The following is a 13,405-nucleotide window of genomic DNA, read 5'->3' as shown; positions in this document are numbered from 1 at the left end:
ACTATGATCGAATCTAACCTCCAACCTACGCTGAATGCCCTCAATTCTAATTAATAATTTATTCTTCCTCCTAATAATATGCCCAAAGACATTTTTATTCCACCCCAGCACATTCTTTCTGAATCCTTCAGCAGCTTGAAGGACATTCGAGTCAGGCTTCCAATTATCTTGAACGAATTCCTTAAACTTAGGATGAGACTCCCAAGCCACCTGATAACGGAAAGGTCTCTCCCCCCTAGGACGATTGCCTCTCATCAGCCTGAATAAGATAGGACAGTGATCCGAATGACGGAACGGAAGATTTAACACAGAACCTTCAGGGAAAGTGGATTGAGCTGAAACATTAGCATAAACTTTATCCAGACGAACAAAGGTACTGTTGCGCTTCCAGGTGAACTTATGACCAGAGGCCCCTAGATCAGAAAGCCCACATAAATCCATACTCTTCTTATGGTTAAGGCAACGGTTAACATAATGATGTGAACCCCCTCTCTGATCACTCATAAAAGCAATATCATTAAAGTCACCAGCCACAAACCAAGACTCAGAAATGTTAACACTCATAGAGTAAAGAACCTCCCAAAGCCGTTTCCGATTGGCCAGGATAGGGTCAGCATACACCAGAGTAACAAAAAAGGAGTTATTACCAGAAACACTCACTTTACTATGAATAAACTGCTTATCCATGCTAATAATATCGAAATGAACACGATCTGGCTTCCAGAAAAGCCAAATCCCACCAGCTCGGCCAGTAGCCTCCGATCTAACACAATTCCAGTTCCTAAACTTTTTAACCACCTCATCTGCTTTATCTCCACTAACCTTAGTTTCAATTAAAGCAAAACAAGAAGGATTAAATTGTTTAATTAAATCATTAACATAGATACGGGTAGCCTTGCTAGCCGCACCTCTAACATTCCAAATTAACAAATCCATAGATTGGAGGATAACTGACCGCATCAACAAACCTAAGCCAGGTATTTATTAGGGGCTCCTGAGAGCCTAGCCGAGGTACCCGCATGCCCTCTCTTATCTGGAAAAACCATAGTGTTCTGGACACTTTTTTGCTTTCCCTTTAACTTTTTCATACTAGTTTTGTTAACTCCCATAGTTTTCCCAATACCAGGATCACCATAATGACTAGGAATACTAACCTCATTAATCTTCTTATTCCTTTGTGAATCCAGAGCCAGGGACCTCACCTGGGCTTCACCTTTGGAGACAAAAAGAGGGTTAACAGTTTCAACCACCTTATTAGATGGTTCAACAGATTCCAACCCTGGCATGCTTTGATCAATATGCTCGTCAACCTGGTCAGAGTCTTGGGTTTCCTCAATAGTCAGGCCCCAAATCTGGATCCTGAAGTGAAACCTGAAGCAGCTCCAGAATCCTCCCGCAATTTGGGGATAGGCTTCTCCTTGACACTTGGACTAGCAATAGGATTTGGCAAGGTAGACTTCATATTCCTGTTAATATCAGGAGGATGATTTTGAACAACTGACGAATTTGTCCTTCGTCTAGCAGACCTCTTTGCCACCATCCAGGGCCCAAAATTTCCCCCATCACCTTGGATCCCTTTAGTTCTCCTAGTAACACCCTCAACTACCTCTTCTAATACCTTTTCCCTCTTAGGGCACCCCTCCTGAGTATGACCATACATACCACAATCATAGCATATATTATGTAAACCTTTATACTCAATAAAGTACACCTTGTTATGAACACAGAACTTTGACAACAAAGGTTTTGCAAGATTAATATCAATACAAACCCTTGCAAACTTGCCTCTAATGGCTCCAACTGTAGTTTTGTCCACATGGTGGACCTTCCCAACCAGACCTCCTATTAAGTAGTTAAAGCTAATTCTCTTCCCAAGCACTGTTACAATTAAAGAAACCTTCCACTTCTCCCTTAGCTCCCGCTTATCTGCTGAGGAGAGCCTAATCACAGGATAAAGAGGATCGTCTTGTTCACCATCCTCTTCATCAGATTCAGAGTACACTTCATCAGACTCCCCTTCCATCAACACTTCCTCCATACAAGGCTCCTCCTCAACCACCCCCATTACCGTATCTCTCCAAGAACTTTTCCCTATCCCATTCATATCAACCCTAGAACTGGGGGAAACCGCGTTCCCCTGAACCTGAGTCCCACACTCCTCACCAAACCTACCCGACACCCCTTTATTAAACTGGATCTGTCCCGAGGCAGCCTGCACCACTGCCACCGCCCCAATCTACACAGCACCATTCCTGCCCGGAGAGTTGCTGCCCGCGCCGGCACTCAATCCGCAGTGCCTAGCAGCGCCGCCGACGCTCAATCCGCAGTGCCCAGCAGCACTACCGGCGCACAACCCGAATTGCCCATCATCACCGGCGTATGGCTCGGAACGCCCAACATCACCCCCCGACAGGGGAGGCGCCTTACCCCAGCGTCGGCCACTATTCCAGATCCAGCCGCCCTTGCGTCCCCCCCTAGCCGCACATCCTGAGCACTCGGTGCCACCCTAACCCCCATCATGCCCTCCCGCCCATCAATCCCTAGCCTCCCTGTCGTGCCGCCCAACACCTCACCCGACACCCTCCCCTTCTCACACCCCACATCCTCCTTCAACCCATCACCCCTAGCGCCCCTCTCCTCCAACCCGCCCTTCCCATCCCCGCCAATCCCCTCTACCCGATCCGCCCAAGCCGCTACCGACACCACCCCCTCACCGCCAGTCGCCCCCCTTTCCATAGATCTCTCCCTTACCCTTTTCACCATAAACCCTAGCAGAGAGAGAGAGAGAGAAAATTGAAGTCTGTCTCACTTCTTAAATTAGTTTTAATCATCTCTACATTAATATAATATTTATTGTCAATTGCTAGCTTATTAATTAAAGTAATAATATAAAAAAAGTAAGAGTTAGGTGAATATGAAAAAACACAAAGTCAATAAAATTCAAAAGTTAGAAATAAACTTATATATAAAACATGGGTAAATTTCATCAATGATGTACAACATTTGCCTTATTTCACACTTTGGTATAAGGTAATCACGACCTTCAATTTGTCTCACTAGTGTATACGAACTTATAGATGACCTCTCACTATGGTGTACAGCCGGTAAAAATGACCGGTCAACGCTCGATCAACACGCCACCTCACTATTTTTGTTCAAATAATTAGTAAAGTGGGACCCACAAATTTAAAAATAAATCAATTTTATCATTTTCCTCTTTTACCCTTATCTCTCCATATCTTTTATTATGTTTTCTCACTTTCTTTCTCACTCTTCAAATTTATTTATCTCTCTAACCCCTCTCTCTCTCTAAATTTCATTCCCTCTCTAGCTCACCTCTCTCTCTCTAACATCTTGGCAAGTTTTAACATATCTTTCACCTTGTTTCTCTCATTTTCACTATCCATTACACTTCTAACACCCTTTTCAACCTCTTCCTTTCTAATCTCACCATTTCTCCTGTAATCCAATTTTAGCTCCACCACGATTTCCCATTCCTTCACCAAATTGAAAGCATTAAGCTGCTGCTCTGCATATATAGGCAAGGTCGCAATTTTAGCTCCACCGCCATTTCCAATTGCTTTTCCGCTGACGGAAATCGTATACACCACAAGAATTTATGACTGCTCTCCTCTAACCCCATAGCTATTTCTTTCGGTTGTTTTTCATCAAACGACCCTGCACTTCTGAAACATAAGAACACAACAGATGATTCCGGCTGATCATCTAGCCATTTCATTATCTTATCCCATTCGGATTTATCCATCTCCGGGTTTGGATGACCCGTCAGGTTTAGCACCGGTCCAATCGGGTAAACCTTTGGGTAATTGCCCTTCTTATATGACTCAATTGCATAAGATTCAAGGTCGGTAAATGTATTAACTATTATACCTTTAACTCGGTGAAATCCTTCAGCGATTTGAATATAAGCTTTATAACCGCCATCCTTGTTAAACGCAACAGGAGGCAAAACTTTCGACGGAACAGGATTGCGAAACCCTGGAATTGAGATTTCAGAGTCGGAGATGCTAAACTCTTTGGCGATATATTGATGATGAGAAGGGGGATAGAACATTAGATTCATTTTTATTTTGAAGAGAGAGAGAGAGAGAGAGAGAGAGAGAGAGAGAGAGGAGGAGGTGAGGTAGAGAGAGAAAGAAATTTAAAGAGAAATAAATTGGAAGAGTGGGAAAAAAAGAGAAAAAAAGGGATAAGGGTAAAAGAGAGAAATGATAAAATTGATTTATTTTTTTTAATTTGTGGGTTCCATTTTACTAATTATTTGAATGAAAATGATGATGTGGTGCGCTGACCGGACGTTGACCGGTCATTTTTACCGGCTGTACACACAGTGGGAGGTCACCTATAAGTTCGTATATATTAGTGAGACAAATTCAAGGTTGTACCAAAGTGTGAAATGAGGCAAATATTGTACACTATTGATGAAATTTACCCTATAAAACATAATAGATAATATTTCACTATTATATTTATTGGTCACCAAAAATCGAAGTCATCATTAACCTTTAATTTTGATTATATATTAGTTTTGTTTTTCCTACTCTTATAATATAATTTTATAATTTTATTTTTACTTTAATGTAACCCCTAAATAGTGTGTAATTATAAATTATTTTGTTAAAAGTGTTTTATAGTTGGAAGGTGTTTTTTGTTTTTTGTGATGAGGTGCCATGGTGGTTGAAAATTATAGATGGTCTAATGAAGTGTAGTAGACAGTAAATCATAACAAGCTGTTGGTCTTTAGAAACCCTTAAACCCTTCCTTTCTCTGTCTTATTAGTCTTACCCCTAAACCCTAAATTTAGCAACCATGCCAAAAAATTCCTTCCGAATCCGTTAATCAAAGCCCATAAATCTCTATTTTCTCTCTGATTCACTCCATCTCTCAATGTTAGGTGCTATTTCAAGGATGAAGTCTCTGATAGCCCCACCCTTTTCCCCCTTCTTTTCTTTGGCATCCAAACTTTCCCCGCTTCCAACAATTCGCAGAAATCCTATTGCTCTTCCACTTAAAACTCCTGCTATGCTTTCTATCCTTCCATTTCAGAACCGATGTCTCCAGTCTAAATCTTTTCCCTCTTCCTCTTCCGGGGAGATTCATGTCATAATTGGCCCCATGTTTGCCGGAAAGACCACCACGCTTCTCCGCCGTATGCAGTCCGAAAGCGAAGATGGCAGGTTTTTATATCTCCTAGCTATTTTCTGCTGATTTACGATTTGGGTTAGGATAAAGACTTGGTTTCTATTTTTGTTTTTGTTACTCTGTGAGCTTGGCTTATGTGAACGCTATTATATGCCTGAATTTCTAATGTGACAGTATCATTTGTATCTCTTCTTCATTGCATTTAGTTTAATGAGTGATAATTTGACACTTTTTAATGGGATTATCACTGGTTGAGAGATATTGCCAGCTTTCAGGTTAACCGTTTCCTTCAATTGGATAAGATGTTAAAATGTCTTTGTTTATGGGGGAGAATGAGAGAAGCTGTGGGGTTATTATGGCGCATGGGGTCAGAAGTTGACCATGGGACCTATGCCCTTTTGTTGCAAGAATCTATATTCAGGAAACAATATAGGAACGGAAGAAGAATCCATGGGCAAATGGTCATCGTTGGGCATGTTCCCAATGAATACTTGAAGACTAAGTTGTTGATATTGTATGCAAAATCTGGGGATTTGAAGTCTGCACATGTATTGTTTGATATGTTGATTGATAAAAGCTTGATCTCATGGAACGCATTGATTGCTGGATATGTACAAAACGAACTTGAAGAAATAGGTATTGATCTTTATTACAAAATGAGACGATCTGGTTTAACTCCAGATCAATATACCTTTGCATCATGTTTTAGAGCATGTGCTACATTGGCAATGCTAGAACATGGTAAGAAGGCCCATGCTACCCTGATTAAATGCCATTTAAGAGATAATGTTGTAGTCAGTAGTGCCCTCATAGATATGTACTTCAAGTGCAGCAGTCTCTCTGAAGGGCATAAAGTCTTTAATAATTCATATCAAAGAAACGTTATTACCTGGACTTCGTTAATATCTGGTTACGGCCAACATGGAAGAGTTGCAGAGGTTTTAGAATTGTTCAGTAGGATGAAAGATGAAGGTTTCAGACCTAATTATGTTACTTTTCTTGCAGTCATTTCTGCTTGTAGTCATGGAGGTTTGATTAATGAAGGTTGGGATTATTTCACATCAATGAAAAGAGATTATGGAATATGCCCTAGGGGGCAACACTATGCAGCCATGGTTGATCTTCTAGGTCGTGCAGGGAGATTGCAAGAGGCTTATGAGTTTGTTTTGCATGCACCTTGTAAAGAACACTCAGTTATATGGGGTGCTTTGCTTGGGGCTTGTAGGATTCATGGAGACATGAATCTTGTAAAGATTGCTGCAAAAAAGTACTTTGAATTGGATCCAGAAAATGCTGGTAAGTATGTGGTTTTGTCAAACACCTATGCTAGTTTTGGGTCTTGGGACAATGTGGCAAAGGTTAGGAGTATGATGAAAGATTCAAGAATACTGAAAGAGCCGGCTTATAGCAGGATTGATGTTCAAGGAGAGTTGCACTGCTTCCTAATGGGTGATAAATCTCATAAAAAACACGAGGAGATATGTCAGACAATTAGTAGAATGATGCGGATTTTAAGGGATTCTGGCTATGTTCTTGATATAGACGAACATTAATTAGTCAAGAATATTCATGTTCTTTACATTTTAGGTGTCAAATCTCAGCTGTTGAATGAGCTTCCATGTGATGCGTGGAATTAGGTTGGTAATTTTGCACTCCCATGTACATTATTTGCGTGTTCTTTGTTTGACCCTTTCTTTCCAACCTTAGATAAAGGCATTGCCATTAGGTTTTGCTCGACCGTAATTTATGTAATTTCTCAGTTGGGTGTTGTCTTTTGCCTGTACTTTAGTGGGCACTTCAAAGATTCCATAGTAGCACCATATAAGTCTGGCTTTAAGCAATTCCAGCAAGAAACATTATGACTTAAACTTGCCTTTTATTAGAATTTGGAAGACATAAGATTGTATTCCAATTTATTACCTTAGTGTTCATTTTTCTTTTCTTAGATTCCCCACCTTTTCTTTGCAGAAATGTCGCAATCATAAAATCTAGCAAGGACACAAGATACTGTTTGGATTCAATAGTGACACATGATGGGGTGAAGTTGCCATGTGTACCACTATCCAAGCTGTCATCATTTAGACAAACAATTGGCAATGATGCATATGAAGAGGTATGTCAATGCCAAATTATGTGTAGAGAATGATATTCAATTGCAGATAGCATGCACTAGTTACTATCTGAATATTCACTTTCCCTTTTCTTTCCCTGTTTCTAGGTTGTAATTTCTGTAGGCCATTGTTTGGTATTGTCATAAATTTCAATTCGAATTCACATGTTTGAAATAAATACACGAGGATATAGAATCCATTTTTTAGTTGGAGTTAGTTATTTCAAGTAAAAGCCAATGTGACTAAGGTTTGATTTTAGTGAACTCATTGGAATATTTTTCTTGCTAATTTCCCGAGTTTGATTGGTAATCTAATCTCGACTCACAAGTAACATATTGTGACAGCTAGATGTGATTGGCATCGACGAAGCACAATTTTTTGAAGACCTTTATGACTTCTGTCAAGAAGCTGCTGATCATGACGGGAAAAGTGTAGTAGTTGCTGGTCTGGATGGTGACTATTTGAGGTGCACTTATTTTGTTTCTTGGTTGTTTGTTACTTTAAATCACCAGAAGAATTTCTACTCATGACATGATCAGTCAACTGCTTGTTGCTTAATGTCGCTTCCTGAAGTCTGTTTTAAGGCCCGTTTGTTTTACCTACTGTTTACTTTTGCTGTTTGCTGTTACGGTTTGCTGTTGCCATTTGCTATTACGGTTTGCTGTTTGCTGTTACGGTTTGCTGTTTGCTTTTAGAAAAAGCTGCTTTTCCAAAAAGCAGAGATTCTCTGCTTTTGTAAAAGGCTGCTTTTCAGGTGTGAAAGGCAAACAGGATGTCACTAACCAAACACCTAATGCTGTTTTTCAGATTTAAAAGGCAAACATGAGATAACTAACCAAACACCTAAAACTCTCCATTTTGAAATGAAAAGGCAAACAGGAGCATGAAAAGTAGCAACCAAACGGCCTCTTAATGATGGATTTGGTATTATTTGCAGAAGGAGCTTCGGTTGTGTGCTCGACATAATTCCCCTTGCAGACTCTGTGACTAAGCTAACAGCACGGTGCGAATTTTGCGGAAAACGTGCTTTCTTCACCTTGAGAAAGACAGAGGAATCACAGGTTGAACTCATTGGCGGGGCTGACGTTTACATGCCTGTATGTCGACAGCACTATGTGAGTGGACATGTAGTTGTTGAGGCTGCAAGAATTGTCCTGGAATCTTCAAAGATTGAGTCATGTGTGTAACTCAGTTTGGTTGTACTAGCCTGGATAGGATATTATCTGCTGATTGTAAGATGCTCATTTCCTTGTATGTATGTATGTCAGTGTTGCATTGCATTGCATGTATATTTTTATCAGTTAATATACACTCCTTAACGTATAAGTTAGTTACTGTTATTTGACCTGTTATATAATTATCATTTCGAACTTTTCAAACATCAATTATGTATGAAAGTGCTTCAGTTTAGCGAAGAACTTGTTTGAAAGGTTCGATGCGGTGGTCAAATAACGGTGAAATCATCACTTCCTAATTTTCCGTTAGGTAGGAATAAAATTGATATTGTTTAAAAACGTTAGTAGTATATTTTACCTTTTTATATGTTGGGGATAAATCTGCACTAAGATAAAAAAAAATGATAGAGATAAATTTGGATCTTATCCTTCATTTTGATGAGTTTAATTTCTGTTAGATTCTGAAATTCTAATACAAGTGAAATTCTAATACAAATTGATTTTTCATACTATGGTGCATTTTCATTTTCTAACTTTAATGAAATAGGAATATATTTTATCCTACTTTCTCTAGGAACTTTTCTTTTAAAGAAGAAATTCTGTTAAAGTGGTTTAAACAGACATGTTCGTCGTAAACAGAATTGCTGTCCAATTACATACATTTTGCCAGAAATATATAGTGTTAGGGTAGAGAGAAGCAAACGAATTAAAAAATAAATGAAATGAACAAAAAAAAGTATAGGCCTAAAATATACGTGGCCCTCTGAACTTGTCCACTTTAGTCATTTTGCCCCCTGAACTTAAGGGATGTCCTATTAACCCCATCAACTTAAAAAAAAAATGATATCATTGGCCCCTTATTTAGACACAACGGAACCAACCTTGACTACGTGAAATGCACGTGCAAGCAGGTTGACTTATTGACTGACACATGGCATTTTGATCGATATAAAAGCCCTCCATGTCACTAGTTGGTGGTAAAAGACGAAATTAACCTCAAAATATTTGATAACAACTTACCGATCATTCACTTCCCTTGTAGTCTCTTCGTATTCTTCTTCTACTTCGATCATCCACAGCTGAAAGGAAATGGCGTAAGTTAAAAACTCAAAGTTGCATTTTGATCGCACTTTGCGTTCACGGTAGACGATTTAGGGCTTATCTCATTTCGTTGCATAAGTTGATAGAGAATTCCGGTGGTTAGAGAGTTTACGATGATCAACTGCTTTATACCGAAAGAAATTTTGGGTTGCTAGAAGTTCTTTGACGCCGGAAGAGGTTAGTGAGCATCTGGTTTTCAATTTATGTATTTTATAAGTTTTTTTCCGTTTTAATCTTATTGCTATTGCATGCTCTGTTTTTATCAGTGATTAAAATGGGTGATGGTTATGTGACTGTTAGACTGCATCATGGTGGTAGGGTTGTAAAGGATGGGTCGGGATTGAAATTTTCCGGTGGTACTGTACACGATGAAGAGTATGTTAATGAGGATAAGTTCAGTCGGCTTGATTTGTTATGGGTAATTAGGGGGCTGGGATACGAGACATGTGGTTCAATATATTACAGAAATGGGAAGACTGGGGAGTTGCTTGTGTTGTTGAATGACATTGATCTTCTAACAATGTTCAGTTGTAAGGGCTCAGCTGATAGTGTAGATGTTTTTGTTGATAAAACTGTTAATGCCAAAACATGTGGGGCCCAAGATGGGGATGGCATGGAGGGAGATGACAGCCTGGCAAGTGTAGCAAATATGTGCATTATTACAAGACCTACTTCACTAGAACATACTAATGAAGAAACCGCAGCTTCATTGAATGAAACTGTTCATTCAGATCCAGTTGAGATACAACCGCCTGCTGAAGAAGATGGTGAGTTCGAGTTGAGTTCAGAATCAGCTACAGAAGGAAACTCAGATGGAAGTGAAGACTCAGAAGAAGACCCAGATTTTGACAAAGAGAACATTGATGATTCTGATGACAGTGAGTGTGATGAAGAACTAGCACAAGTCAGAGAACACGTTGCGGAACAGAAAAGGGACAGATCCAATAGAAAACGGCCAAAGCCTCCTATTGAAGTTCAATTAGGACCTCTAGGCACTGATAAAGGGGTGGATGGTGGTGAATCTAGTCTGCATAAGAAGGACAAGGATAACCTTCTAGGAGGAGATGAAGACTACATTGGATCCTCTGATGTAGATAGCTTTGATTCAAATTCTGAAGATGAGGATGGGCCAAAAAGAAGGAAAAGGACAAGGGTGCGTTATGATCCACATTCTGATATGCCAGTGTTTGAGACCGGGATGGTTTTCAAAAGTGTTTATGAGTTTAGAGAGGCAGTGGGTAAGTATGCTGTAAAGAGGGGTGCACGTCTGAAGTTCAAACCAAATGATTATCATAGGGTCAGAGCTCGATGTCGGGAATGTCCATGGCAACTCTTCGCTAGTGAAGACAAAAGAACGAAGAACTTTGTGGTGAAGACTTACTATCCTACTCACACATGTCAAAGGACAAATAGGAACAAGCATTGTCACTCAAAGTTTATTGCGAAGTTCTTTAAAGAGAAAATTACAGACAATCCAAGCATTAGAATATGGAGACTGCAAGAGTTGGTTAAGGAGAAGCTGGAACTTTATGTGGGGAAAACAGTTTGCAGGAGAGCCCAGTTCAAGGTCATACAACAATTCATGGGGGATTATAGAGAAGAATTTAGGAGGCTATATGACTATAGAGATGAGCTTCTTAGGTCCAATCCGGGGTCTACTTGTGTGGTGCATGTGGATATCAAGGACATTCCTCAAAGACATATATTCCGGGGCTTTTATGTGTGTTTTAATGCGATGAAGCAAGGTTTCAAGGAAGGATGCAGGAGAACTATTGGCATGGATGGGTGTTTTTTAAAGGGCATATGCAAGGGACAGTTATTGTCTTGTATTGCTAAAGATGGTAACTCGCAAATGTTTCCTATCGCATGGGTAGTAGTTGACAGTGAAACGAAGGACACGTGGAAATGGTTCATAAAGTTGGTGCAAGAAGACTTGGCTATGAGTGAAGGTGCAAACTTCACAGTTGTAACTGATATGCAAAAGGTACGCTGATTTCATGCAATGGTTTAACTGTGTTGAGTATATGTTGATATATTGCTTTGATTTAATGTGTTAATTTCATACTTTGATTAATTTGTTGAGTTCATGCTTTGATTTCATGCAATGGTTTAATTGTGTTGAGTATATGTTGATATATAACTTTGATTTAATGTGTTAATTTCATGCTTTGATTAATGTGTTGAGTTCATGCTTTGATTTCATGTTTTGATTTAATGTATTGGTTTAATGTATTGGACATATGTTGTTCATGTGTTGATATACATGTGGTTTAACTAGGGGCTGATTCCTGCAATTCAAGAGGTATTGCCAGAGGCCAGACATAGGATGTGTGTTAGGCACATCTTGTCAAATTGGGCTAAAGAATGGAGGGGGTTGAAAGAAGGCAGTGTTTTTGGCGTGTTTGTAAATCAACCTTTGAGGCTGAATTGAAGGACAATCTAGATGAGTTGAGCAAGCTAGGGGGCAATAAAATTGTTGCGGATTTACTCAATTACGATAAGGAAAAGTTTTGCAGGGTTTATTTTCCAACAGGAAACAGTTGTGATGTTGTGGACAACAACATGTCAGAAACCTTTAACAGTTGGATCCTAGCTGCTAGGCACAAGACAATAATCACAATGTTGGAAGAGATTAGAATTCAGTGCATGCATAGGCACATTGATATGAGAGAATTTCTAATTAAGCAGTGGATATATGACATTTCGCCTATGGCCTTGGAAATATTGACTAAGAACACAAGTGCTTCAATGAGGTGTAAAATTGAATGGAATGGCGATGCAGGTTATGAGGTAATTGATGGAGAGTATAGGCATGTTGTTGATATTAGGAAGGAGACTTGTACCTGTAGGAAGTGGGGATTAAAAGGAATACCCTGCCCTCATGCCATTGCTGCTCTACACAAGCAGGAATTAGATCCTATCAAGTATGTTAGCAATTGGTACATGAAAGACACATATCGTAAGACATATTGCCACTATATTCAACCAGTACTCAACATGAAGATGTGGCCTTCAAGCATGCATCCTTCAATAGAGCCTCTAGTGATAAAGGTCATGCCTGGGAGACCGAAGAAAAATAGAAGAAGAGACAAAAGTGAAGTGAAAAAGATTGGTAAGTATACAAGGAAGGGGACAATCATGACATGTTCACATTGCAAACAGCAAGGTCATAACAAGAAAGGATGTGCACAACTGAAAAATGTTGCAAATCAGGTTTGTTTCGACATCAAATTTGTTGTTATTGCAAAAAGATACGACTATTCTAACATGTCTGAATATATGCAGGATGGTACAAGCACTCCTATTAGCATGAGTAGGTGTAGTAATGTAGGAACTTCGGCTGCAGCAGATCAATCGGCAAATGAAGTAAGCAAAAAACTAGTAGTTGTTAACAGTTTGTTGTAATTTGTTGATAACATGTATAATTGTGTATGCACAGGTTGCCAATCAAGCAGGACAACCACAAGCTGAAGACTTAGGCAACGATACAATTGGTTATATGTTTAGGGTAACATGTCATGATTATGAGTGAATATGGGTTCAATTTGTTGTTGAGAAATGTTGTGTTTAAGCGAATTACTGTTTAATGTATAGGAAAAACATGTTTATCAAAAGAGTGGATCTCAACAAGCATTCAAGAAGCCACGGTTTGCTGGAGCTGGAGTTTTCATTAGTGAGCGGACTGGTTGGACATGTGCTCAAGTAAATACACCAGAACTTATGTTAGTATCTATTCTTGTTGTATTATCTAACTGTAACTTTCTTGTTTTCATGTTTAGAACCTCATGGGTGAAAGAACCGTGCTTTCTACTGGGTCGCATAAGTTGAAGAATTCAGCCGAAGTTACAGGTGATA

The 13,405-nt window shown here is 39.4% G+C and overlaps 2 protein-coding genes across 3 annotated transcripts; one reads left to right on the top strand and one right to left on the bottom strand.

Moving 5' to 3' along the window:
- Positions 1-3,332: 3,332 nt before the first annotated feature.
- Positions 3,333-4,084, bottom strand: LOC136233646 (UDP-glycosyltransferase 71E1-like). Its single transcript, XM_066023369.1, has 2 exons — positions 3,594-4,084; positions 3,333-3,549 (listed from the first exon to the last, which is right to left on the bottom strand). Exons 1-2 carry the CDS (start codon positions 4,082-4,084, stop codon positions 3,333-3,335), a joined length of 708 nt encoding a protein of 235 aa, XP_065879441.1.
- Positions 4,085-4,740: 656 nt separating this feature from the next.
- Positions 4,741-8,559, top strand: LOC136233911 (thymidine kinase a-like). Of its 2 annotated transcripts, XM_066023638.1 has the most exons (4): positions 4,741-5,198; positions 7,132-7,276; positions 7,619-7,740; positions 8,212-8,559. In XM_066023638.1, exons 1-4 carry the CDS (start codon positions 4,909-4,911, stop codon positions 8,459-8,461), a joined length of 807 nt encoding a protein of 268 aa, XP_065879710.1. In that variant the 5' UTR covers positions 4,741-4,908; the 3' UTR covers positions 8,462-8,559. The 2 variants fall into 2 exon arrangements, 1 of the variants encoding a protein (XP_065879710.1); XR_010690985.1 differs by lacking the exons at positions 4,741-5,198; positions 7,619-7,740; positions 8,212-8,559 and adding exons at positions 5,205-5,799; positions 6,169-6,800 and having other exon boundaries at positions 7,132-7,266.
- Positions 8,560-13,405: the final 4,846 nt, after the last annotated feature.

The sequence above is a fragment of the Euphorbia lathyris genome, chromosome 6, assembly GCF_963576675.1.
Source record: "Euphorbia lathyris chromosome 6, ddEupLath1.1, whole genome shotgun sequence".
NCBI classification, from domain to species: domain Eukaryota; kingdom Viridiplantae; phylum Streptophyta; class Magnoliopsida; order Malpighiales; family Euphorbiaceae; genus Euphorbia; species Euphorbia lathyris.
This window is presented reverse-complemented; position numbering and strand designations above follow the sequence as displayed.

What these genes read in the sequence shown, in the direction of transcription:
- LOC136233646 (XM_066023369.1), bottom strand. Translation starts at nt 4,084, where the DNA reads ATGAATCTAATGTTCTATCCCCCTTCTCATCATCAATATATCGCCAAA. An exon ending in TTGTGGTGTATACGATTTCC is followed by an intron (nt 3,550 to 3,593) that starts GTCAGCGGAAAA and finishes AGCTAAAATTGC; the next exon opens with GACCTTGCCTATATATGCAG.
- LOC136233911 (XM_066023638.1), top strand. Translation starts at nt 4,909, where the DNA reads ATGTTAGGTGCTATTTCAAGGATGAAGTCTCTGATAGCCCCACCCTTT. An exon ending in GCAATGATGCATATGAAGAG is followed by an intron (nt 7,277 to 7,618) that starts GTATGTCAATGC and finishes ATATTGTGACAG; the next exon opens with CTAGATGTGATTGGCATCGA. An exon ending in CTGGATGGTGACTATTTGAG is followed by an intron (nt 7,741 to 8,211) that starts GTGCACTTATTT and finishes TATTATTTGCAG; the next exon opens with AAGGAGCTTCGGTTGTGTGC.